Source organism: Lepisosteus platostomus, chromosome 8 (assembly GCF_059453375.1).
Source record: "Lepisosteus platostomus isolate fLepPlt1 chromosome 8, fLepPlt1.hap1, whole genome shotgun sequence".
Classification (NCBI taxonomy): Eukaryota; Metazoa; Chordata; class Actinopteri; order Semionotiformes; family Lepisosteidae; genus Lepisosteus; species Lepisosteus platostomus.
Window position 1 is genome coordinate 59,471,967 of NC_142618.1, and position 27,057 is coordinate 59,499,023.

General features: G+C 36.6%; 1 protein-coding gene across 3 annotated transcripts in view; it reads left to right on the forward strand.

The window, feature by feature from the left end:
* Nucleotides 1–279: 279 nt before the first annotated feature.
* Nucleotides 280–27,057, forward strand: part of ofcc1 (orofacial cleft 1 candidate 1) — a 108,005-nt gene continuing 81,227 nt past the window's right edge. For 2 of the 3 annotated variants that reach the window (XM_088644126.1, XM_088644128.1), the window contains exons 1-7: nucleotides 280–377; nucleotides 4,308–4,385; nucleotides 14,461–14,527; nucleotides 14,834–15,013; nucleotides 19,358–19,459; nucleotides 23,479–23,565; nucleotides 26,503–26,681. In XM_088644126.1, the coding sequence (XP_088500252.1) occupies nucleotides 4,365–4,385; nucleotides 14,461–14,527; nucleotides 14,834–15,013; nucleotides 19,358–19,459; nucleotides 23,479–23,565; nucleotides 26,503–26,681 (636 nt within the window). In that variant the 5' untranslated portion in view covers nucleotides 280–377; nucleotides 4,308–4,364. Of the gene's footprint in view, nucleotides 730–4,307; nucleotides 4,386–14,460; nucleotides 14,528–14,833; nucleotides 15,014–19,357; nucleotides 19,460–23,478; nucleotides 23,566–26,502; nucleotides 26,682–27,057 lie in introns of all 3 variants that reach the window. The other variant, XM_088644127.1, reaches the window with a different exon arrangement.

Here is a 27,057-nt window from a genome sequence, read left to right on the forward strand (position 1 = left end):
GAAAAAAACATACAAGTTAGATTATTTTCTTTAAGGCAGTAGGCATATAGGACTTGGAAAAGTCTCCTCACGCAAAGCAGTGCTCTTAAAAGAAATATAGGTGTCACCAAGCCTTTATTCAAGTAAATTTTGGAAAATACAATGTGATTAGGAAGGTTCAAAAGTCTGGTTTTTAAATTTAATAATGTTTAATATTTACATGCATACACAGCTGGCATTTTCAGCGCGCCTTGTAAGGCACGCGAACGGAAGGGGCACTTGCGCTTTTGCTCACCTATGTGGAGGTACAGCCCACTGACCGGAAAAAGCGTCACTGTTACCTGGCCAGTTTGGTACAGGGGATCCAATTTCGCCTTGCGCGTTACAAAGAGTTTCAGGTAATGTAGTGTGTGCAAGTAAATTACGAAGAAACAGATACCAATTCGAAAAAAAATATCACAAACGCATCTCCTGTTTCATGCTTTTCTAGAGAAAAACGTATCTTTCGCTTTGCTTGCTTTACACAATCCCGTTTATAAGGATTGCACTCCATGCGCACTGCAAGCGTTATGATTAATTTAATAGTTGAGGCAAAGACTTTTATCCCCGAAGACTTTCTTTACTTTTGTCCAAGATGTAGAGTTATATCCGAAACTCAATTTAGGAAGCGCTTAAATAAGTGATCGTCGTCCGTCTGCTTTTCTATTTATTCATTCGCCTCATGTCTGTGGTCTTCCAGCAGGCTGTAAGGTGAGCTTTCATAACATGTCAACTTATCGCTGTGTTTGTTTTAGGTTTACCAGCACTGCTAGTGGCACTTAACAGAAAGGGCTTTCTTGGATACGCATTTAAAGACCCCTTTTGCTACAGCAAAAACGGAACACTGTGGTCGAACCTGTTCAGTGCCTGTTAGGCATGGAATTAGATACTTGATTCCTGGTGCTAGAAAACATCGAATGCCAACCAGGTATTTGTGGTTACACAATGCAATAAGAGGAAGTTCTTCTGCTGAGAAAAACAGAGCTCTTTCACATCTTGGATTAATGCTTGACTGTCTTCTACAGGTACAGAGCAGTTGACAAGATAACATTCCTGCATCTAGGGTGGCAGGCTCAGACTAATTATGTGTTTTGCTTTTGCTTATATTAATTATATTGAACACCCAGTGCATATTGGGAGCTTTGACATTTTGGTGATGACTCTGAATATTATTTTTTTAAAATGTAGTGTGCATTTCTTCATGTTCTGAAGTTTACTTCACAGTCTGTTTGAAGAAATGGAAGCTGTTGGGACAGGAGGGATGTACAGTAATAGTTGTCAACACAGTTCCTTCACAAAATGCGCTTTGACGGATTTTCTCCCAAGCACAGTATCCTGAAGATGAAGTTAGTAACTGTTTCTAACTATTTTGTGCCTGAAGAACACATTAAAAACAAAGAAATACAGGGCCTGTTAAACATATGCGCGCAGGTTTTGTTCATATTGATTTCAGCAGCAGCAGCGTGTCGGTCTTTTTTGTGCGGTTTGAGAACTGTTTGGAATTAAATTATGGAAGGAACAACAGTTGGCAGGTAGAGGCTAACAGCTTTAAAAAGCAATTGTCTGGGCCTCTCACACAACCATTTTATAAACCCTATAAAACATTCATATACACAGCCAGAGCAGTAACTAGGAAAACAAATCACTGAATGCAAAACATTACGTTAAAAAACCTGAGCTTATTCAGTAAAGTGCACAGGGAGGAAAAATTACCCCAGTAGCACTTTGTCCAGAAATATGCTTCTTTTTGGATTTGAGTTTGTTCTTAAAAAAAAAATCTCTAATTTTCCTCCAACAGGAAACTTTGTCCTGACATCAGGCTCTTTAACCACCTTGCGATATTGTCTCTACTGAGACTCTTTGTCCCCATGTTGAGGACTGGTTACTGATTTTTCATTGTAATGGCTTCCATCATTAAATATCACATTTTGTTGTTTTATGAATGCAATCTTAAAGATGCTTTTAGGATTGTGACTTCAGAATCCTACAGTTACTTACCTAGAGTTTCTTGGCTTTTCCCCTTAATTCTGTTCATGGCAGACTGCGTAACACTGTTTGGTGATGTTGTAAAGTGAATAAGTACTAAAGATATTGAATTGCTTTATCTTAGGGAATATTTAATCAGTTCTTCATTGGATCTATTAAATTAGCCATCCTACTTAAAATGTTCTCTTTCATTTGTTAAAGTGGATTACATGGTACCAGAATGGTAGGTTTTTCATATTAGGAAAGCCCCAAGATGTTTGAGGTATGCAACATGCAGTAGCCCTGTATCTGAATAAACTGGAATGGGTTTTAAATTCATTTTGCATGTGAGAATCTGCCATTGAGATGATTAAAAAGTAGATACACAGTATACAAAAAACAGAAAATGGTAAACATTCTATCTGTCGAAACATGCAGTGCTCTTTACAGTTTGAAAATTATTCTTGATAATAAGCATGCAGGGTGCTGTGTGCTCATGTTCTGGGGTGGTATTTAATCTCCTCAGATAAGATCACTTTATTGGCCCCAGCTTGCTTTTCATGAGACACGTAGACAGGGAGAGAAGCTTGGGGTCAGAGCGCAGGGTCAGCCATTTATACGGTGCCCCTGGAGCAGTTGGGGTGAAGGGCCTTGCTCAGGGGCCCAACGGAGTAGGATTCCTCTGCCAGCTGTGGGATTTGAACCAGCAACCTTCCAGCCACAGGCACAGATCCTGAGCCACAGAGCCACCGCTCAGCTGTTTAATCATGTTTGCTTTATTTAAGTTATTGTGCTGCTGTGCATTATAACCATGATTATTGTCATTACAGCCAGGGATTGTCTCCTGCATACATTCATCTCTGGACTTACATTTAAAGAACCACACTCTAGTACTTGACAGTATACATCCTTGAGCTACAGAAAAATAAGCATTGTTATGTAATCTTCTTTCCTTTTCTTCAAACAGTCTGAGTAAATATAAGAGTTCAGATGTTTTGTGAATACTTGCTCAGGTGCTTTGTTTGGCATATGGAGTGGTACTCTAGAACTATAATTCACATGGTATGTGGCAATCTTTTAAGTTTTAGCCTAAAGGTTTGTTTTGTCATCTCAGCAGAGATTTGCAAATGCAGTCTACTAGAATACAGGTACAGTGTAAAAGCTCAGACACAAGTTTGTTTTGTGTTTTAGCAGTATATGAGAGAGTGATACATTAAGCACAAAAAAGCCAAACCACAAAGATGAAACACTGCTTCCTTATCCAGGCCCATAACATTAGGACTAACTGTACTTTGAACTCAGATTTTAGAATCATCATTGAGCTGTGTATTAAAGTCATCAATCATATTTTGACTATATTATAGTTTAATAAGCAAACCAATGGTAAGTTATCAGTGTGTCAATATAGTAAATAAGCTATGTTAAAGACAGAGATATCTGTATTGACTTTGTCATTTTATACTGAGCCCTTGAAGTTAATGCTTTAAAGGCATTTTTCTTTACATCCTTTTTAAAAAAATCTTTTTAGATTTTTTCTTTCTTTTAATTGTGGTGTTCCTCAAACCTTGTAAGCACATGCACAACATATGTCTGGCTGTAAAATCAAGGTAGAGAGTTACTGAAAACACTTTTGAGTTAACGCCTTTTGAGAAGCTTTGTGGAGTAACCTGCATAAAATGTTATAGTAGAACTTTTACTAACAGAAGATTTAATACGTTCTCACAGAATGTGCCATTCATATTTCAGGAATATTGTTTTTATTGAAGTCTTTTGTCTTTCACCTTACACATCTAATCTACACTGAGGAGTTCTTTCCTTACTTGAATGTTTCTTCATTTCACATATCCTCAGCAACCCTGAGTGTCAGAAGTTATAAAATTAGATGTGGTGTTGGTGATGTGGGTTTTATAATCAGTGATAAGCAGTGTTTATCTCATATCATATTGTGCTTTTCCTTTAATGTTAAACATTGCACCTCTTGCAGTTTCTATTAATAATAATGATATGGTTTTGGCCATTCCCATTGGGATAACTGTTTTGAGATCCATCTATACATCATCTATATATGACTGCAAAGTTGGTCTAAAAATGTGTGTTTAGTTGCTGTGATAACATTGGAGTAATGTAGTCATTCATTATTCTTTATCCTTAGGCAATAGTAGTTACTTTTCACAGTTTGTATCTCATTCTGGAAAAAAAAAACAAGTTTAAAGAGTTTGAAGGAGGTTATGCAGTTTTCCTATAGTGGTGAGTTTTTAATGTTATAAACACAGTACAATGAAACTTTGTCTATTAATTTACAAAACATTTACTTTCTTTCTCAGGTTCAATCTGGAACATTAAAGGAATATTTCACATCAGAAGCACTGTAATATGATGAAATGGATAAGCCTGACTTCAATGTAAGTAGGGGGTCTCGGAAAATGCATGTTTTGCCTCATAGAATTTGGTTGAGGTGCTGTGTTTGACCATTGACATTTAACTTCTTTTCAGTTTGGTGCTGAGATCTCATTGGATGATTAACGAGTATGGCAGACAATACCAAAGCTGGCGAAGTTCTCAAGGAGTGAAACAAAAGTCTCTTCAGAATCTGAAGGAGTTCCCATGATCTTGTGAAGGACCTTGTTGTGGCTTTGTGCTGTTTCCACTTTTTATTCATTTTATAAACACAAAAGTACATATTTGTATGTTTTTCATAGCCGTGGGGTAGGACACTGGAATTGTGAGATTTTCTCTGTCTGAGGCAGGGTACAGAAAATCAAGCATCTAATTGTTTTTTGTTTTTTCAGAATATCTCTGGGACCCTCCTCTGTGTAGCATTAATTGTGGTTGAGCTCTTACATTTCATGGGCAACAGCCTTGTGGTTCCAATCATGTCGGGTTACATGACAAATGATATATCAAAAGGGCCGCTTGCTGTCTCAGTTTTACTTAAGTCTGGTTTATATCACCCTGTGAAAGAGGACTGAAAGACACAGTACATTTTGAACATTTTGAATTGGCTGCTGTTGTTGATTAACTGGAATAGAACCAGTGTATTTGTGACACGAACTGACAATGGAAAAGCTAAATTTACAGTTGTAAAGGGAGTGTTACTCTGGCAGCATAGAGTGAGTGGAAGACTATCCTGTGCGTGTTTACTTTCGAGGGAAGTAATCTTTTACGGGAATGTCTAGAAAAACAGTCTGCGAGAATCAGGTGTGTGTCAAAAACAGTCGCATGAAATTAAATCTCACTTGAGAGCATTATCCTCCATTTTCTTTGTGAAACTTTTCTGAAATGCTACAGAAAACTAAATGTTTGTTTTATTATCATACACACAACCAACTTGTGTCAGTTGTTCTAAGTCTCTTCTCTTGGACAGCAACCCCTACACTGCTGAGGTATAGGGGTACCCTCCTGTAACATGCTCACCTGAAGAGTCATTAATTGCTGACTCGTGGCAAGCTTCACGACACCTGATGAGAATCGCTGCCAAATGGAGAAGCAACTTTGTCTAGTTGGTGTTGCTGCATCCCTGCAAGTGTCCTGCAGGTTCCAGGAGGCTCATTTTTTCCCACAATGCCGAGGGAGCCTTGACTGTTTGATCCTGACCTGTCACGGGAAAGCCCTGCCAATTGTACACCGACACCCTATCCTGGTCACATCAGGCGTAATATCTCATTCAGAGGTCTCACGCTCCAGAATGCACTTTAGCAGATGGACACACTTGAAGACTAAATTCGGAAACCCAAATTGTGCTTGACACCGACCGAACTTGTTCTTCATCCTGCACCTTTGTGAATCCAGGGATTTCCATGTGCTCAAGTGTACATTTTCTGTGCTGAAACCATATTTCAGTGATCCTTTTGTGGAGGAAACATCTCTATGGCTTGCTAATCTGCATATTGACCTGTGCCTTTCTGCTTCGTTTCTATGACGTTGGAAGAACAGGGGTCTTTTTGAGTTCAATGAAGTATCTCCTTAGAAACCTGAAAAGGTAAAAGAGACGGCATGTCTTGAGTTAGAATGCCATTTTCATTTTTAGATGCTCTTCCACATAGTTACCTCTTGTGTCTTCTAGCTATGATTCTAAAGAAGTCAACTGGATTGACTTTGTCAATGTCAAATGTTAAACCTTTGAGATTTGTGAACGGGCTGTTCTGTTTAGAAATGAAATGGTTTATTACTTTCACTCTGCCAGTGTAGGACATACTTTTAAGATCAGGAATATGTCTAGTTTTTCTTGTTGGACTGATTCCAGAGCAGAAAGATTGTTTTATAACATTGTGACCAAAACTGTACACAATATTGCAAATGAGATCTTACTACTTCATTATGCAATTTTAACCTAATATTCCTTGATTTAAAGGAATACACTTCTAACTATGCATCCTGATGTTTTTGTTTTGCTTTTTTGTTTCTATGCATTATCTAGAAAATAGAAATTATGTGTCTAAAAAAATAACAGACGTTTTCAAAAGGTTAAAGCTCAGTGTTTTCCAGTTTATACCTGTAAAACCTTTGTTTGCAAAGAGACCAATGTGGGAAGATTTTTTCATGCTGTGACTGTACCAGAGTTATCATCAGCAACAAAAAAGTTGCAAAGAAATTGAAGTGAACCCTTTTCAAGGTTTTGTCAAGATGTTTTCTAACTAATGCTGATACTAGTGGCTTCTGGCATTAGTGTAAATTGAGAAATGTTGCTGTGCTTTGTTGTAGATGCCACTGCATTAAGCAGTATTGCTTATTAGATTTAAAGCTTTCAACTTAAATTCAGACTGTATTGTAAATGTGCTGTGTACTTTCATTAAGACTTTTCATTTTAGTTAAGGTATTGTAGTGATTTCATTCTTTATTGCAGGAAAAATATCAGAGTAGCAATAATAGTTTTCAAATGAAATAAAACCTTGTTTTTCATGAAATTGTAATTTAGGTTGAGTCTCCTGAATATGTCAGTTTTCTTACTGGTTGCAAAATTTGGAGAGGAAAGCGAATTGGAATAGTCTATTATAAGAATTAGATTCTACCCCTTATGTCTCTGGTGTTCCTGTAATTGTCTTCATTTGCTCCTGATTAAACACAATCACTCAGCTTCAGTGGTTCTGTCATTTGCAAGGTACTTCACCATTTTGTATAACAGCCAAGTTTAAAAATATCCGTATTTTTAAAAATGTTATCAAGAATAAGGTACAAAAATGTCCCCAAATACCAGTGCTATTCGCACTGTAGAGTTTAGATTAAGCATTACATCTGTTTATCAAAAAAATGAAATGCATTTTCAGTATAATGTTCATAGGATCATTAAATTGTGCTGCTGCAAGATCAAGTTAAAATTGAGATTTGTAAAATAATTTTATCATTTTAACACGCCTCCTCTGTCAATTAAGCATATCATGTAGTGTACTTCATGTAAATGTTGATTGTTTGCAATCAAAGTTCGTTCTCTCTGCTGTTGAAACAAGGTCTTATCCAATCACTGCTCAGACAGAACATATTATGTTGGCACTCTGTTTATTGTAGTAGCAGATCTTACCTTTCTGTAACTTAGACTACATAGGAGATGGCGAAAAAAGATGTCTGTGCATTAACTGAATTGAGGGCTCAGTGCTAGCTTACTGATTTGAAAAAAAAACATTTGTTCATATTAAGAACACCTAATTTAATCTAATGAAAGAGACACAATATGCCAGTATGTGTATGAATCTAATGTATGCATTCCAGAAATGAAGTAAAGCTCTGTCACTCCCAAGTTGCTCCTCTCTTTGACTTCCAGCTTGTGCAGGGACTGCTGTCTGGAAGTGGTAATTTTAAGTTTAATTCTGACACCACTGATCCGGTCTGTCTGTGTGATCTTCGTACGCGGTTAAGGGTAGGGAGACAGCTTAAAGCAGAGCTTGTTTACAACAGGATGGAAGAAAACAGCTAGACACAAATGAGGGCTGACGGTTTCATGAAGCACAATTGGTTGATCACAGATTCAATGTGACTGCCCTGAACTGGGCGATGATCCGTACAGTATGCAAAATTCACTTTCTAGCTGGTCCATGCCCACCAGCCTTGTAGGAATCTTCCCAGAACCCTCTCAGCTACAGCTTTGAATGGAACCAGAACTGAACTAGGCATTGTTGTACCCAATTCCTTTTGACAACAATCACATTCTTTTAAAAACTTCATAGATTTTACTTGTCACCGGTTATAAATGAGCCCCCCCCCCCCCGTAAAGTAAGCATTTTATGCGCAGACTCATTTTCTCTAAGAAAAGGGGGGAAAATTTCTGACATCACTGAAAATTTTGTGTGTTAAAATGACAGCAGCATGAATTGGGGGCCTTTCTGTTTTGTATTCAGTGCTTGTTTTATTGCACTAGATTTACTTGGCACATGGCTCAGCATTAGCACCGTTATTTTAATACAGTTATGTTGGTTGGGAAGTCATGTCAAAAAGAATTTCCTTTTCCGTGCTGTAACTGAGTATGCTAATGTGGTGATTGTAACAATTGCCTAGTGTTTTCTAAAATTCTTTCACTGTACAAGATGGATGTTGTACCCGTCTTAGTTTACCTTCAAAACACATAATTTTGTGTGACTTTGCTGAATACTCACTCTAAAATTTGGAAATTTATAATAATCGAGACATCAGTTTGTTTTATTAAAACATTCTGTGCGTTTAACTTTCATTGCCGTTGAACAGATACAGTATATCACAGTAAAACCCTTACATTCTGCAAAGTAGAAATGTCAAACTGTCGTGCAGAACCCAGAATCAAATATGTTCTTTCTTTCCAGCAAAAATCCATGTTTAGCAGCAGAAATACCCCAATACCAACTCATAGCTCATAAACAAGATTAAAATTCTATTTTCAGCTCAATATTCTGGTCTTAAGTGTTAACTAATTTTTAAAACTGATGTTTAAGCATAATTAGTCATCTACCCCCTAACTACAGTATATAAATCTTCAGATAGTAAATGGATCTAAAAATGTGTCATTTTGAAAGACATAATACAGACGCCAAAACCTCGAGGCTACCGCAGGGTATATTAAGGAATATTATATTTTCTTTTGGACATTGCAAAGTGTTTCTGTGTGGGTTAGTGAACAAAAAACTGAAATGCTGAATCTGAAATCTTAGTTATAATCAATGACTCCGTAGCAGAAGTAGAAAAAATAATCCAGAGAGGCAAAATTTAAAATTCTGAATTAATATTTTATAGTTGTTAATTTACTGTCAATGGAGTAATAATGGAGTTACAGAATAAGCTTTTCATACTGCTAAATACGAAGCACAGAATTCTCTGGAAAGTGTGAGCAATATATAAGGAAAATTGAATTTTACCTTAAGACATCTGAATTTTTCCAATAAATTATTCTTATTGGTATTATTGTTACTATTAGCAAGGTGCTCAGGAAGGCACGTGGCATATCAGACTATGTTGGGTGTAGACTGAGAGTTAAAAATCTAGTTTATTACTTTGATGCTCTAATGAGTGAAACTTCTTTTTATAACTCCAAAGTGGGGTTCTGCTGTGAAGAGCTCGCTTTCCCAAGCCTTTGGAGTGAATAACTTCTATCACTGAGAGAGTGATAATTTGGGGTCCTTGTGAAAAGTCCATGTGCTGTGATCTCCATGGTGCTTTAATAGTTGTGAAGCATGTGTTGTAAATTGCTGTATGCAACACTTGGCATCTTTGATTTAGACAAAGTTTTAAGTTCCGGCATTGTCTTATGGTCACCCAGGGAAGTAAAATAATGCCAAAAGCCAATATCAGCCATCAAAACCATTGATAAAATCCCAGTGTTACAGTTCCTGTCTCGCTGTCTCCACTTTGGACAGATGTCCAAAAAAGAGACATTGATAATAGGATGAATATGGTTAATTGCATTACCTTTAAATGTGAAAAGAAACAGGCTCTGATTCTAACAAGTTTAGGGTATCTGAGTTTACTCAGAGCTGTAGTTAGTGTACAGTTGGTTGCTACATAGTAAAATAAAAAGAGATTCTGTTTTTTTTAATAATGAATGGAGTTCCACTGGGGTCTGTATCAGGTCTGCTGCTTCCTAATCATGGCTGAAGTTCTTGACACTGGCATAGAATGGACACTTGCCAAGCACGCAGATGATACAAATACAGACTGGCTCATAAACCATGTGGAAACTACAAAAGCAAAACAGAAATATAGCATGTTACTTTTCCTGTAGAGAGAGTCACTAGGATGTACCTTTTCGGGAATGCAAAAAAGTATTTTTGTAAAAGTGACAGAAAAGTAATATTGATTGAGATTGCAGGGCAATTTCAGATTTAAACAATAATGAAACTGGAATTTGCTGCTATTTAAAATAATTTAATCATTTCGGCTTCTCAAGGTGCATTTCAAACTACTAATATATGGAAAAAGTGTGGTTATGAAAGATTGTTGATATCAGGATTTCTTCTTCACTTTGGGTCTTGGGAATTAAAGGTTGCTTGCTTTGGAATTTAATTTTCTACTACAGATGTACTGTAGCAATCACAGTAATAAAGATAGACGTGGTGTCATTTTATATATTTTATTGAGGGAGACATGGACTCTTCCCTAGAAAAAATTCTCAATCATCCCAAATTACCTCTTGCACGTAGAGGCTGTTAGCCTCTAGACTTACCTTTTGGTCTAAATGTGGCCCTGTTGTGTGGTTGTGTCCCTTTAACTTCAGCGAAAGCAATTCACTGCAGCTAATGTTCTCCTTAACTAATCTGCTTGGTAAGTGGTAAAGTCTTACTGTTAAGTGTATCTCGGTGAAATTGATTGGAAAGCAGTAGAAGGAAAATGGTTTTTAAATAAGTTACAATTAGATAACCATTAATCTTTGTAGTATAAATGAATGTCTTGCTTTAGGGCTTGTTGGATGTAAAAACAGATTTACAAAACTCCTCTTCTGAAATTCGAATATGTCTTCCCCAATTTTAATTGCTCTATCATCTAGAATTAGACTTTTTTTCTTTTTAAATCTTCTTGTTTTCTTTTTCTTCTCTTGCATTTTGCTCACTCATTTAAAGTACATAAAGAACCACATATATGGATACATGCACATGTATGTCATAAACGGGGAGAATTAATCATGTTATCATGATTGAACACATTCATATCTGTTTATGAATGCTGAAAAAGATTTGTTTTGGAATTGATTCTTACTATTAGCTACTGGATTTTGTTACTACTGAGGCAGGCAGCATTTTTCATAAATTATTTAAAAAATACAAAAATGTAATGTACTGTTGAATATCATTGTTTTAACATCAGTGCATGTAAAAGTAAGAATCTGCCATTCTAATCCAGTGAAACAAGAAAAAACCCACACAGATTAATGTTTCTTGCTGTCCCCAAACCCTGTAATGACATGTTTTTTTCCAGTTATGTGGTACATTATGCCTGTATGACGTCAGTATGAACCTCAGTTTCGTTTTTATAATGGTCAGGTTTTGGGGAAAAATATAGAAAATATAGTTCCAAAATAAACAGTGGTTGAAAGGGTAATTCTCCATTTACACACACATTTTAAGTCCCACATATGAAAATGGGCATGTTGTCAGTCATGTGATCTGAAAAAGACACTCCAGTTAAAATAACATTTAACATAACATTGGTTTTTTTAATTGTAAAAATGCTATTCATTGGTTATTAACTTATTTGCCAACTAATGATGGAACAAAAAAACATAGTGTTGCAAAAGTATTCGCTCTCTCCTAATGATGTCCTGGTGTTTTAAGTTACAAATAATGCATGCGTGATTTTTTAAGTGACATTTTTGAATAAAAATTAGCAAAGATTATCAATACTCAAACAGAATGCTTTTATGGGTGAAACATGTTAACTGTTAAAAAACCACAAAGGAATTGTTGGTTGCTAAACTATTGATAAGCCTTCACCCCTTTTGTTGTAAGAAAACTTTAAATAGTGCAGTCGCACACAATTACTTTGTAATTCAGAAGATCGGTGAATGGGCTCTTTGGTGAGCAATGATAGTGGTTCACCTGATTTCAGAATAAATACAGCTATCTCTGTAAGATCCCAATGTCAGATAGCGAATTTCAAGGAAAGACATCGAAAACCAACGAGCTCTCAAAACAACTCGGGAATAAAGCTGTAGAAAGGCACCGATCAGCAGAAGGGTGGAGCAAAATCTCAAAGTCACTGAATATCCGTTTGAGCACAGAGAAATAAATCAGTAAGAATTGGAAGGGGTATCATACTACCCAGACACTGCCTAGATGAGGCTATTACTCTAAAAATGAGAAGCATTTGCAGTTTGAACATTCATATTTTTATTAAGAAGAATCAGTTTAAAAATATGTATACATCATAGATAATTCAATTGAAAATAAGCTATCATTGAAAGGACATAAGCACTCTTGTAAGGATTTTTTGTAAGGATCTGTATCAAATAACTTCTAGTATATTAACATTTTTATCTGAAGTCATTTTTTACAAGCATGGTCTCTCCTGCTGAGACTACAATTCTGTAATGCACATATTTTTTATGTATGAAGAGCACAGTTTCAGGCACTTTTCTGTCAGAAATAACAATAACAAGAAGGAGTCCTTAATTGAGTTATTAGCATGACTTTTAATGTCAACCCCTGTCTTTTCCTTTATTTCCATAATGTTGTGAGGAGAGTCAAGAACAGTTTGGTTTCTTGTCTGGAAATCCTGCAAAGTACAGTGTATATTTTCAAATGGTCTAATTTGGATATCTTGACGGAAAATAAAAACATGTGGAAACTAGGAAGTTGTGAAAGTGATATGTGAAAATATGACACCCAGTAAACCTAATTTGTCTTGAAAGATATGCAGTTAAAGCCCTGTGTGGAATATACCGTGATTTATTAGTGTTACTGGATTTGAGCTTTCATAAGGGAAACCACATTGCATATATTTACTGAAGTGTGCAAAGTAGTTTTAGAAACAAAGCATATCTCTATTGAGCACATACAGAATATGCAGGAAAAATCTAGTATTTCTCACTCTTTTAGTATTCTGAGATAGAACTCCTCAATTCTTTATTTGTTTTCATTAGTGCTACTTGTTAAAATAACTGTTGGCATGGAATGAAGAATTGACTTTTATGCATGATGTATTCTGCAGGTGAGGATTGTTTTTGTTTTTCTCATTGGAGGTTCAGACACAAGCTTGGTGTTCAGACACAAGCTTTTTCACCGAGCATTCCACTTACCTTCATGTGTAATCCACTTCGTTCATTTACAATTATACCCGCTCTTGCAGTTTATCTGGATATGTATGACTAACAGTCCACCACACCTCAGCACCTTTTGCTTGTGTAATAAACTTGACTTTTCAGGTCAGGTGGTTTGAGTGGAGTAATCTGCACTCCAAGTCCATTAGCAGACAGAATGACCCGTCATGTTAACATAATGTAAGCTGCACAGATGTGAATCAGTTCAGTACAAATCCTTCACGTGAGTGATTCCTGAAAAGGCTTTTACTTTCATAAATATACTACAGAAGGTGCATATAGTATAACTTTCATACAGACACATCCATAACACACACATTCATCTAGTCTGATAACTTTGTGGAGCGAGCTGACTTTCGAGTCAGATGAAAATGTAGGACAACTTTTTCAGTTTGTCACATGCCGTACTTACAAAATGCAATATGTCCAGTTTGTACTGAGAGTTGTTTCTGATCAACCATGTGTTGAAGATGATTTGAAGATTTTTAATGTTTTGTTTTGAATGACTCTCTTCCCACTGCACTTTCATGTAGTTGGCTGCCAGGATTTTCTTAAAGCATGTTTTGCTGACTGATACGTTCCTTAATATTAAGACTTGGTACACAGCTGTTGATGAGAGACATGTTACTGTAAATGTTTATGTATGTCTTTCCGATGATTATGTTAAACTTTTAGATACGGTAGCTAAATAAGGATGCAGTACTGATTTTTATGAGGATGTACTGTAGGAAACAGATCTTTACATTTCCATAGATACAAATATTGTAACAGTGCTTCAGGTAACTGTTAGATTCCTTGTTAGGTTGTATGTAAGTTTTTGTATGTATGAGATTGATGAATGATGAATATGTGTGGCGTTTATGTATGTGGATCAAAGCAAATATTGAGGATGCAGAGATAAAATAGTGCTTTTACATGTGGTGAGTTTTTATTTGCTGTTTTGTAAAACGTACGCCAGCTGGGAACATAAAAAGAAACACGTAAAACAACTTAAGGTATTCTTTTGCATTTATATACAAAAACATCAAGAAATGAAGAAAGTATTTTAATGTGACCTTCATTAAGCATTCATGTCAACTTTTCTTATCTATTTATGATTTAATTTTTTCCACTCCTGTTGTTCAATTAGTGCTTGACCCCTTTAGCGGAGATGTAAATTAAATGACATTTCAGTGTCGTCCCATATTTAAAATACTGCGTTAGTTGCGGATCATAAATGATGATCTTCATTGTGCAGCTAATTTATTCATTTAACAATTTCCCTCCAGAAGTTCCAGCAGAAGGCTCTGAAGCAACCTAAGCAGAAGAAATCCAAGTCGGATGAATTTCTGATGGGTGAGCCGTGCTTGATGAGTTATTGCTCATAATTTGTGTAAGGATTAATTAACTAATTACAGACAAATGGCTTTGGGCTAAATTTTGCTCTTGCTTGTCAGGGCGCAATTTGTAATTATTTTAATCATTTATTCTTCTTTTTTTTTCCAAGATTCAGATTTAATTTTAACCTAATTGTGTTTTAGTGACATTCGAGGAGGATGCGCTTGAGTATTTTTGGTAAAGGAATCACTAGAAGGAAATTTTCTGGCTGTCATTGAAATGTTCTTTGGTATAATGTGCTGTTCTGACCTTCTTGTTGTGCAGGAGAAGGAGAAGAGAGAGCAGCGGCAGAAGGCATTGAAAATCCTGCTTTTAACAGCAGCAGCACAGACCTTTCAGCTTATCAGGCTTCAGAAGAAAGAGAAATGAAAGATGACAGGCAAGATAGCACCCTTGCAGCTCACCAACAAAAAACCAGGCTGCACGTCCATACTAAACCAAGAGGTGAAGCGTCATTCTTCATTAACCTCAAAATGAGTGACAGTAGTTTTGTTCCTGATCTAACCTTTGCATTCTGAGGCCTGATCCACACATTCCAACAACACGTCCTAACAAGTCCCCTTCTAACTTAGACTGGGAAGTGTCATAAAATTGGATGTTCCAGAACTTCTAGCCAAAATCACCAATGAGCTCTTTATCGAAAGCAAGCCCTTTGGAGATCTGACTGAATGCTGTAATCTTAAAACAGAGTCTGATTGACAGTCAGGCAAATTTAAACAGAACATGAATTGAGAACCTTCTTGTACACAGCACCTCTTTTTTGAAGAAATAAATAAGTAAAAGAAACAAATAAGAAGGAAACCGAGACATACAGCATACTCGAGTGTGTAACACTTCAGCTTGTTCTTGATCTTCCTGTGTGTGCCAAACAAGAGCACAGTACACATGAAACTAGAGCTGTAGCTGAAAGAACGCGCTTCGTCTGCTGTTGTACAAATACAAAAGTAAAACACAAAAGCAGTCCAAAGAGAGGGTTTATTAATCATGCCATGTTATAGTTTAGTCCCACATTTCCAGAGTTACTATAACATTTGACAGCTGAATGGGGTCTCTGATGTTTGCATTTGTTTTTGTATGTTGTACTACAAAGTGATTTTGAAACAATTTTCTAAGAACACAGCTAGCGCGCTAGAACAACTAATTTTATTAAATCCCTCCACATTCAAAGGAGTGCTTTTTTCTGCCCCCGTCAAAAACAAATATTTTACTGAACTGGATAGATTGAAAAACACTTTGACATTGTTTTGTTACATTGTTGAGTTACTGTGTAAATAATACTGTATGAAATAATATGGTTTTATAGATAATTGCAATTGCATCTCAAAGAAACTCAACACTTACAAAATCACATTTGGATGTTATTGGATATTACTATGCGGTATGGGTAAAACAGAAAAGATGGGTGCAGGGGAAAGCAGAAAACACCTCAGAAAGATTTAAAGTGTTAGACAAAGCTGATGGCTAAAAGCATCCCTGCTGCAGAAAGTCTACTTTGGCGTCCCGTACGGCGTAAGGAAAGATCGGTGATGCACCTTGCATAGCATGAAACTGTAGGTGTGGTTGTCCTGGGGTCCATCACTGGCGCTTCACACAGGGGAACAGGGAAGAGGGATCTGGGATATCCTTGGATGAATCCCAGGGGCAGTTTCATCCCATCAATGATGAAATTGATAACATCATCTTGCCGTGGCTTGAAAAAGTCAGCAGGGTGCATGGAAATTTGCACCCGGGCAAGGTCTGTAGCCTCTTTGGTAATCAACCTAAAAGATCACCAGTCTTTTGGCCTATTACTCATAATCAAATCTGCATCAGTTTTCCAGAAAATGGAAAACTGAAAACTAATAATATAACCTTAGACACTAAAGCAAGAATAGCAAATGTGGTAACTTAATGACAGGATCTATCAGAGGGTTAGAAACCAAAGCGACATTTACTTTTTTATCCTCTTGTATGGATGCTGTTGTGTTTTTGCTTCCCCTATATCCCTCACAAAGGTCCATAAACATCAGAGTATTTCATGAATTTGAGAAGCTGGTAAAATCTGTTTGTCTGTTGGATTCAGGTGAGCCTGTACCCCAGCTGGTTGTAATACATCTTTTGCTCCTGACTTCTGTCAACAAAGCACTTTATTACCTCATGTGCAGGAGACCACAGTGGATTATCATAATTACAGCCTCTATTTTATATGTGCTTTCAAAAGCAGTGATCTGATCTGAATTTTATACTTCACTGAATGTTTCTGTAGAAGACTTAAATATTTCTAAAGCCGGCAGAATTCAGAAGAAAAGAAAGCAGAAGAGTAAAGAGTGCCACAGAGATTAAAAGTAAACAGGAAAACATGTAACTTTTTACAAACTAGTACAGTGGATTGCTCAATCCTTTACATAATCTCAAGCATATTATGTTTGCGCAAGTATTCAGTATACAAATACTCACATTTTGCTTTGAGTGTCTAAAGCCACTGTCATCTAAACTACTGCCTTTAGGACAAATTCTTTTGCTTTTCTCAGACAGGTGTTTCAAAAAGCCTGTACTGCAATCTAATTGATCAAATCTAATAAACAACTATATGTTTAGCTTTGATTTTTTATATACAGTTGAAAGACAGTGTTTACAAACTAGTGGGGGTTTTTCATGCATTCCCTGTGGTTTTATTCTATAAGTAAGCACTCATATATGGGCAAAAAAAATATTTGTATTCTGCAATGCACATCAGTCATTTCCTACGAAAATACAAGTGGTTGCACTTTTCATCAAAACTAAATTTAAACTGTTTTGGTTTTGGCATTCAGAATAATATTGGCAACAGTTTGTTTTAGCTTAGTAAAATGAATTTATTCAATTGTTGCCAGTACTTTTATCATAAGTATACAGCAGATTCACATGTACAGTAAGTAATAGAGGGGAGGTGTTATTGCCCATATATTTGCTTCACAGCTATTTGGTTAAAAACAATATCTTTCCTTAAATGCATTCACCATTACCAGTAGTATCAAATTTTAAGAACAGTGTATTATTGTAATTTATTATTTTCACATTCTGGGCTTTTATTGATATCATGCATGTAAAAACAGGGCTTTGAAAATTGCATTAAGGGAGATGAGTACTGGAAGATAGCCAGACTATTTAGGTAAATCAAAGATATGATTCAAAGTAAGGATCTTTGGGGCTGCAGAAATTATGCAAATTCAGATTGAAAATGGGTTTCATAACCTTAGAGCTAGAACTGTAAAATCGTTAAAACTGTGTTTACAATGTAAGGGAGCCAAATATGAATTTCACAGTTAATTTATAGTATCAGTTACATTTATAAGTTCTCAAATGAATATCTTGGCTTCAACCACAATAAGGCCGCCTATTTGACAGTAGAAATACAGGACATATAGTGTTACAGAATAGAATTCGACAGGGGTGGTTGTAGAAGCAGTAAAATGGAATAGATCTTTGAAAATATACTCTAGGATTCCCAGTATTATTACTGTATATTACAGAAATAATTATACTTTTGTATGTGATATTTAAATTAGACATTATTTAAATATGCACTGCTTTTCAAGTGAATTATTTTCAAGTTGTTTTTCTATTACCTGATATTTTCTGTGCATTTATAATTTTTCTGTAACCAAAGACAAGTGTGGTCTGCACATTTTCACAGCAACAAATAACACATTGCATTGCAACGGTGGATTCGGTTGTGGATTAATACAAGTGATAACGCCCATCAGTCAAATTTGCTTAAAGCCCATTCAAAACCTATTCTTATAATTTTATTGTTAAACTGCTTTTGACAGCAATAACACAGAATTATTGAAAAATGCTTACAACCTTAATCCCATGCCCCAGTTTGACAGTATGCCCTTGACTTTTATTAAATAAAAATTTAAAATAGAAGTGAATGAATATATTATTAGAATTATGGTGTTGTTCTTGAAGAAATATTTTATTGGGAAATGTGCCTTTTCTTTATTTACTGTATTCTGTTTATGGACATATTCTTACAGATAACTCCTGAAAGTTTTGTTAATCATTATCATAGTAATCATAGTTTTGCTACACAGACAGTGATTCTAATAGTTTTGTGCATACAGCCACATTAATGCACAAAAATGCACTTTTACAGGTAGGCAGAATATTAATACAAACGAGACAAGGCAACCACCTAGCCTTTTCTGATTTCTGTTTTTTTTTTTTGGGGGGGGGGTTGGATAAAATACAGAAGAATAAATTGACACAAAGTAAGGAAAAGCTTGTTAGCACAGAGTTAAATGCCTGTACAGGGGATATCAAAGGGTATGAAAAGAAAACAGACCTGTACGACGTACCTATTCATAAAAAAATCCCTCGAGGTCTCCAATTCATATGAATGCAGAGCAGCTTTGAAGCCCATAGGTCAGTGATTGCTAATAAGAAGTCAATGGGTTGTGGGTTAAGGTTTTCTGCCTCTCCTTCTCATCAGCTTGGTTGCTTAATGCTTCGACCCCTGAGCATTTAGAGGGTTTTGTCTTTGAATTCCCGGTACTTTAACTTGTAAATTTTCTCATTAGTTCTTTTTGAACAGAAGTAACATATGGCAGTTGTATTTAAAAGATTGCCTCACCTGACCTTTTGCGGTATGGTAATTAGGCCCCAGAGCCCTGGAGGTCTAGCGAGGAGCTGTGAGAACTGAAAGGCAAAAGCTTATCAGGTAGCAGGAGTGGCCCAGTGCAATGGTGTGGGTTTCAGAATTAACATTTCAGTTCATGTGCTTCTAATAATCAGTGACCCCTCGCATCCACGTACTTTCCACAGGAAATGAACGCACCCGAAATTACTTTGACCCGCCGCTCGATGAGGAAATCAACCCAAGGCGATATGGAGCGGAGGGCAGCACAGAAGATGAGCTGGAATTAAGTATGCAATTTCTTATCATAATAGTCCCCTCGGTTCATTAAAATGGGGGTGAAAAAGATCATTCATCTGGGCCATTTACTGTATGTTTTCACTACTGTCTTTGTAAATACGATGTCTCCCGTACTGCAGGGGGAACCTATGAGTGAGAGTGATCTCGAGCTAGTTGTCATTGACGAAGGTCAGGTATCATTGGTCAGTTACTTGTTTGCATATGTGCTCACGTAGAGAGAGCACTGACTTTAGAGGACCCTACGTTACCGATCGCTTTCTCCCCCACGCCTATTAAAAATGTGCTCCTGGGAGTAAAGTAATATGCATGTTATAATGAAATGTGGGCTATTAGCGACAAACCATTTTATCCGTATTTGTGGAGTTATGAAGTCGAGTAATGTCCAAGACATCATTAAAACAGAACGCTTCACATAATGAGGAAAGCGGAGTTTTAAAAATGTATTTATTCCAAAGGATTCTGCTGCCTTCCAGAAAAATGGTGTGAAGCAGTTTTATGTGGATTGAGGCCTTGATTGATGCAGAGAAAGAGTTACTTCCTCTTTTATGAATTTTGATGTACAGTACATTTCAGTTAAGTGTAATCAGACAGGAACCTTTACAAAAAACATCTTACATTTCTGCCAATTTCATACACCTGTTTGTTTGACTTTGACTAATATTTAAATATATTAAGAAAACAGATAATAGATGTCAACAAAAGCATGTTTTCTTCTCATAAATGTGAAGAAAAGCCAGATCTTACATTTGTTTTATTCCGTTGTTTCCATTTAGTACGAATTATGATACACGAATGACACTCAAATATTTATTCTCTGCATGTCTTCTTTAGATGTGTTATTTTCATTTGTCATGTATCACAGAGGTCAATTTGAAAAGACCTTAAAACTTCATCATTCTGTGATCTAGATTCAAGTGAGGCTAATAGATTCCATCTGCAGATCTTAAAAAGCAGGCAGATCTCTACAGATCTGAATTAACAGTGCTCTTTAATTTTCTACTGTCAGACACCGTTCAGTTAAAATGTTCTATTTTGTCAATCTCTCCTTACTGAAAAGTGACCTTTTCTGAAATGTAGGTTATTGGTCGTTGTTTCATAACACAATGAAACATGTTTTCAGCTATATGCATTCTTACACTCCAAGTCCTTTCAATTAATTCCAGTAGACTTCCTTAACTTGTACTTTTTAAGTGGTCAGTAAACTTAGAGTGAGTGCCATTGGCAAGTAAGAATGTTTAAAAATATAACATTTAATACTCTTACTAAATGAATTAATTACCTTGTTTTAGGTGTGCTTATACAGTATGCACAACTGTGAATGTAATCCAACAGTCCGTAAAGACCCTAGAGAATATTTTGAATTACCTTTTTGAAATTCTCTCAGTTTTCTGGATTGTGATATATATTATTATAAGAGAATAATTATATCAAATTTAAATAAGGATCTTAGTTCTTTTTTAAAGTTATACAATATTACAAGAAAATGAGGTTATGAGATAAGAGGTACCTTAATAGTTGTAATTGTAATTGTGTCTTATCTTGTGAAATCTTCTTATTTATTGTTGTAGTCTTCTTATTTATTGTTATTGTCATCCTGTAAAGCGCTTTTAGAAGCCACCTTTAAAGGCGCTATATAAAATAAAGTTTATTATTATTATTATATTATTATTGTGAGCCGTTTCCAAATGTGCATTGTTTTGCTTTTTTGAAGGCTTCTTCATAACACGTATCTGTATTCTGAAGAGATCTTTGTTCTCTCAGAAGAACTGAAATGCAATGGCTATAGGCCATATATTTTATTATTATTTGTAACAAACATGCTTAAATAAAAAAAAAACGTGTTACGACAGAAAATGTTTTCAGAAACTGTACTGTGCTGCAGTAATAATTATAAGGATAAGAAGAGTGGTGATGTTAAAAATACATGTATTCAAGTATGTATTTGTGGCTCAGAAGCACATTAATGTGATGATAAATGATATGATAGTGAGGATATCGACTGTGCTTGCAAAAGGTGCCAAAAAAAAGGTAAACTAAGGAAATGGGTTTTATTGTATCAAAGAGCACCCCACAAAATGGCATAATTTGCCTGTGTACATTATTATTTTGCGTAGCATAGTACCACAAACAAGAAACCATATCTGGATTGTTTTTATTACTTTGGAGCAGTCCTTTGAGACCGGTTATTCAGCTTGTAGGTTGTTTTATTTAATCAAATCAGTCTGTTTTTTTCAGCTTGCAGATTTCTTTCTGAGTAATGTCTCTAAACTAAAAAAATTCTGATGGCAAAATTCCAGATTCCAAAATACAAATACACGTTTCTTTAACCTTAAACATACAATCCCTACTGTAAAAGGAATAATATCTGCTTCATAACAGGCTCAGAGTGCTAAACATTGCTTCAGTCTCCTGTCATCCCTGTGAATAAATACTGGGTCATTTGAGGTGACGTTTCACTTCCCATTAGGAGTTAGAAGCAAAAAATCTTTTACAGGGAGCTAATCGTTATTGTCTGAAATGATCATCAAAGTCTTTTAGTTCAATTTCACAAGCATGTATTTCCTGCTTAACTTTTCTTCTCCCCACTGGGGAAGAAGCACCTTGGGCAGCGGATAAAAATTCAGAGAAAAAAATTCAGCTGTGTTTTGAATTTGTAATTAAATGTTTGTTTGGTCATTTTAATGTGTTTCTTTGTAAAACTGAAATTTAAGGATTAAGACTATTGTATAAAAAAAACATAAGACAAAGATTCTAGTTCTGAACTATTAGCTGTGCTGTAGATTTTCCTTTAATGTTACCGGGTTTTAAGCATCAGCTAGTGCAGCTGGGCAATGAAATGATCCACATTGCAGTCATTCCTGACCGCCGGCAGAATGTTGCAGAGGGCAGTAGGAGTAGCAGGAGGACTGGGCTGGTAACACATCGCTGCTAAAACTGCGTATAAGCGTCCCCAACAGACAGGTGCCGCTAAGCACTGGCCGACCTAGAGCAGGGCTGCCCGATCTTGGTCTGGGAGGGGCGACGCGGCTGACCTCTTAAGGAGCCAGATGCAGCTTTAATTTTTTTGAACTGCGTTTTTTTTAAACTGAGATCGGGAAAATCTGCTGGGACACCAGTCCTGCCATACCCTGGCCGGCGCAGCGAGGTGAAAGGTGTTGAAAATACCCTGCTATCGCTACATAGATCTTCTCTTTATTTTAGAAGTCATACTAGCTGTAGAGCATGACATACTAGCAATGATGGATAACCATTATGTACAGGCTAATTAGGTTTGTATGACTTTTTGTCACTAAGTAATAAATACCTTACACATTTCGTTACTAGGCTGTGTGTTATTCGTATACTAGAGCTTATCCTGCTGTGTTTCCCTAGTAAAGTACTAACTGGTCACTCAAGTGACTTCTGAAATGAAGCATTCATTCTCAGGTCTTTACGTCCTGAAACAAACTGATAACGGAAAAGTGACTGGAGTTATGGAGACTTGTCTCAGGCAGTCTGGGTCTGCACACCTTGCAACAAAGCAGCGCCCTTATTTGTGGCACAGGACTGCTCAGCCAGTCAGACTTTCACTTGGCTAACATTGTGTGGCTCATACATTCAGCAACAGGTGTCCCCCGGTAAGGTTTCTTGCTGCTCTTATAGACAAGTGGCTTATACAGGTATAGACAAATAAGCCACTTCTAGTAGTTGCACTGGCTTTGGATTTAAATTTTCTTTTACATAAGATACACTGTAAAGCCCCATTTCATTTTAAAGTGTGTACACTATTATTGAACCACCATTTCCCCCTCATATTTCAAGAGCCATTTTGGTTTTTGTAACCATTATTGTTTTATTATACTGTTTTAAAGAACATCTATCTTCTTTTGTCTTGCTAAAATCGTTTGTTTCAAATAGTCTTGAGTATGAGTTGGCAACAAGGGACTTAATCTTTGAAAGTTGGTGCTGACACTTTAATGTGAAATTCTTTAGTTATAAGATAGGATGTTTGTCTTTTTATCTGTTTTAGAACTGATGCGAGAGAATGATAAAGAACTCTACCACAAGATGTCAAAGATGCTGGAAGATGCTGAAGCCACAGTAATTGATTTGCCAGGTAACTAACAGTACTATACTAAACACACTGCACTGTGAATTTGACTTGCGATCATACATTTCATTCAGATACATTTTAACCAATATTGAGATGTTTTATCTCCTTCAGTCAATCTGAAAGTATTTATATTTAAAGACCATTTGACCAGGAACATTAACTAGGATCAGGTTTGCAATATTTCTTTAGAAATCAAACTCGTCTTAAAATTAAATCCAGCGCATGATGTGTTTTATGCTTGCATTAGCACACAAGCCCATTCAGGCTGTTGTCCAGCTTTGCTAATATTTTCAAACTCGCTTAAAAATGACACAAAAACATAATAATACTACAATTAAATTTAAAAAATAGCACTGAATTACAGTCAGCTTGTTCTTTCAACAGTGTAAGCACCCAAGGACACTTCACCAAAAAATAAAGATAAAGGAATATACTGCAGAGAGGAATATACTGATTAATATTCCTCTTAAAAAGTTCTTCATGGCAAAGCTGAAGGTTTCTTTTAACTGATGAGCACAGTTTTCTTACTGCTCCTATGAAAATGTTCTTTAACTCTATGCAAAAGGCATTTCCCCAAGCAGTGTGTAGAAATCAGATGCTTTGAAAATGCAGTTAAAAAAAACAACAGCAACAACAAACAAACACTTGCGCATTCCTTGCAAATAAAAGGAAATTTAAAATTCATTTTGGAAAACAGCGACCTCAATGTGGATTTGGCACAGCCGTGCATCAAACTCAGGGCTTTGTTCGGGAATAGATACCTATTGTTTCCATTAACCATAGCTCATCTGAATATGTGCCTATCCAGGCACAATTGTGGTTATGTTAAGCTGGTTTTATTTATCAGAAGACAGTTGTACAGGATCCCGTTGACATGCAACATCTCAGTTGTAATTCCAGTGGAGAAGTGGAGGATTTAAACGTGCTGGTACATGGTGGAATTTAGCCTGGTTGTATTATTTTTATTGTTATGGATTTAGCTGTAGCACTGAGATTAGCAGCCCCACTATTGTTTGGGAATGTACATGGAATCCTAAAAGTAAAGAGGATCTTGGATTAACAGTTTATGCAATGACAGTACCTCTAGCTGCAGCGCAACGTCCAAGAACGCACAGTGCCAGTAGTTCTCTACGCAGCAACCAGCAGCACCCCAAGTACCACTTTTTGGAAACCTTCCCGCCCATGTAGGCCACTGACCTGGCACAGTTTGCTTGGATTTGGATGCATTGTGATGGGTGGAAGTCATTTCCATAAGTCACGTGCAAAGCCTCTCTGCAGACTCCTTCTGAACGGAGCTCGTTCAGCCTTGACGACACAATAGAATCTCTTACTTTTATGGAGGACGGGGGAGCTCGCCCAAAAAAAAGTGATCCCGTCCCTTGCGATCACTGGTCAAGTTTTGCACAGTTTGAGATTATTTTGATAAAATAATGCGCAGAATTCAACCTTGGAAAATGCAGATATCTAAAAATATATTCTTTACGGAGCTACTTATTAACACCTAAGCTTTCAGTCTTGAAAATGAAAGTGATGGGAATTAAACTTTATTCTGTGATGCTAATCTCTTTTTTTTACAGCATATAGCTTTCTTTTGTAAGCTTTTCACTACTCCTACTTAGAGGTCTGGGTTCACTAGCAGGTTGAGAACAGTGGTAGTTACCAGATCTGAACCAGTGGATGTAAAACTCAATATAGAGCAAATATCATTAGTAAGATATAGAATAATTACTCTTCTGAATTGAAAAGTGGAGAACAAATCTGCCAGATTGGTTCTTGTAATTAGTGTTTAATAGATTTTCCATATTTTTGTGAAAAAATGAGAGGTTTTTGCTTGTTCATTATTTGAAAGAGTATTAAATATTCATTGGAATATCAATTCAGTCCTCGGAAAAGTGAGTTGAGGAAGACGATTTTGAATTTGCGGCTGAGGTCTCTTGGATGACTCCATTGGGTTCTTGTCGCACTCTAGAGCATTTGCGGATATTAGCTGTGCCACGGAGCCTTTCTGGTTAGATTCTCGTACTGTGACACTCATACCTGAGCTTCTCTTTTCACTTTTCCATACTTGTTATGCCTTCAAAAGTAAAGCAAAAGAGGAGAGAAATTCATCAAGTTTCTTCTGGCCTCTTGGTTTATAAAAAAAAAAAATCAGTCATCTTCAGAACCTGGTACCAATCGATATGATTTTTGCTGGAGACCCAGGATCCCGTAGTTTTACATTCCTGGCCACTCTCCTGGTGATTTTTGTGCAGATTTTAATGGGTTGTTTTCCGATCGTGTTTGTTGTAGCCTGATACGGTTACTGCTTCTTCTTGTGTGGCACCTGGATCAGGTATGAGAGTCACATGTAGGAAGTTAAAGGGCACAGGCTCCTGAGATCTCAGTGAGTCTGATCATGCACTTTTCCAAAACCTGGCAGTCATGAGTCTCGTTCCCTTCAGAGCTTCAGAGTTGGGAAAACCACCTCTCATTTATTTTTATACCCACCATTGTGTACAGTACCAAATCCAGCAGATCTGTGAATTTCTTTTATGTTGCTGACTCTCCTGTAATGAAAACCTATGCTTATGAAACCCTGCAGATTTCAAAAGCAGCTACGAAAATGCCAATAAAAGCAACACTGAGCGATTGAAAGCTGTGGTGGCACAAATTATTTGGGAGCTGTCAGAAATGTGAACTTCTGTTAGTTGACCTAACACTTTTTTATGGAGGAAATGCTGACTGGGTAACTTCTGAAATTATTTTATTTGCAAGCGTCCACTTTCAGATATCCCTGGATGTGTTGTGGTAAGTAGCGGTTTTGCATGCTTACTGCTGTGTTTTGTTGAAGGCACGGCTTGAGCTTTCACGAAAGGAGGCTTTTGAATCAAGAATCATGCACAGCGAAAGGTGTAACATGGGCATAAGGGGGCAGTAGCTCTGCGGCTTGTGAATCCCCAGGTGCGTTAATGCCGGAGGAAGGGAGCGCAGGTCCAGCAGTCGAGGCAGGTGGAGGAGTCCCTGTTCTGTCAAGCCTGCGGCAGACGGTTCACGATGAGGTGATCCCTTGTTATGATGAGCACTTCAAGGAATGTGTGCAGGATGACATGATTGCTCTTGGCAGCCTTTCACTGGAACAGGTCAGAGTTAAAAAGGGAATAGCAGTGTCATTTCTGTTTTCATGACACCAGGCTGTCGATTCTTTGCGCTACCTAATGGAAGCATTTGCTCTTCATCAACTTAAAAAGAAGCCCCGGTATCTCATACAGTACATATACCTAATCAGTGTGCTTAAAATGCGTTCAAGACATTAAGGTATTTGAATTAAGTTCTACAAATAAATGAGTAGGTGTTTTAATTTGAAACTTGCCTACATTTATACTGTTATATTCCAAATTATTTCTGTCCTGTAAATTCATGATGGTAAGGGTGGAGAGTGGATATATAGTTTTTATTTTTTTCTAAGGGTATGTCACGATCCCCATGGTGGAGGGGTGAAAAGCTTTTTGAGTGTAT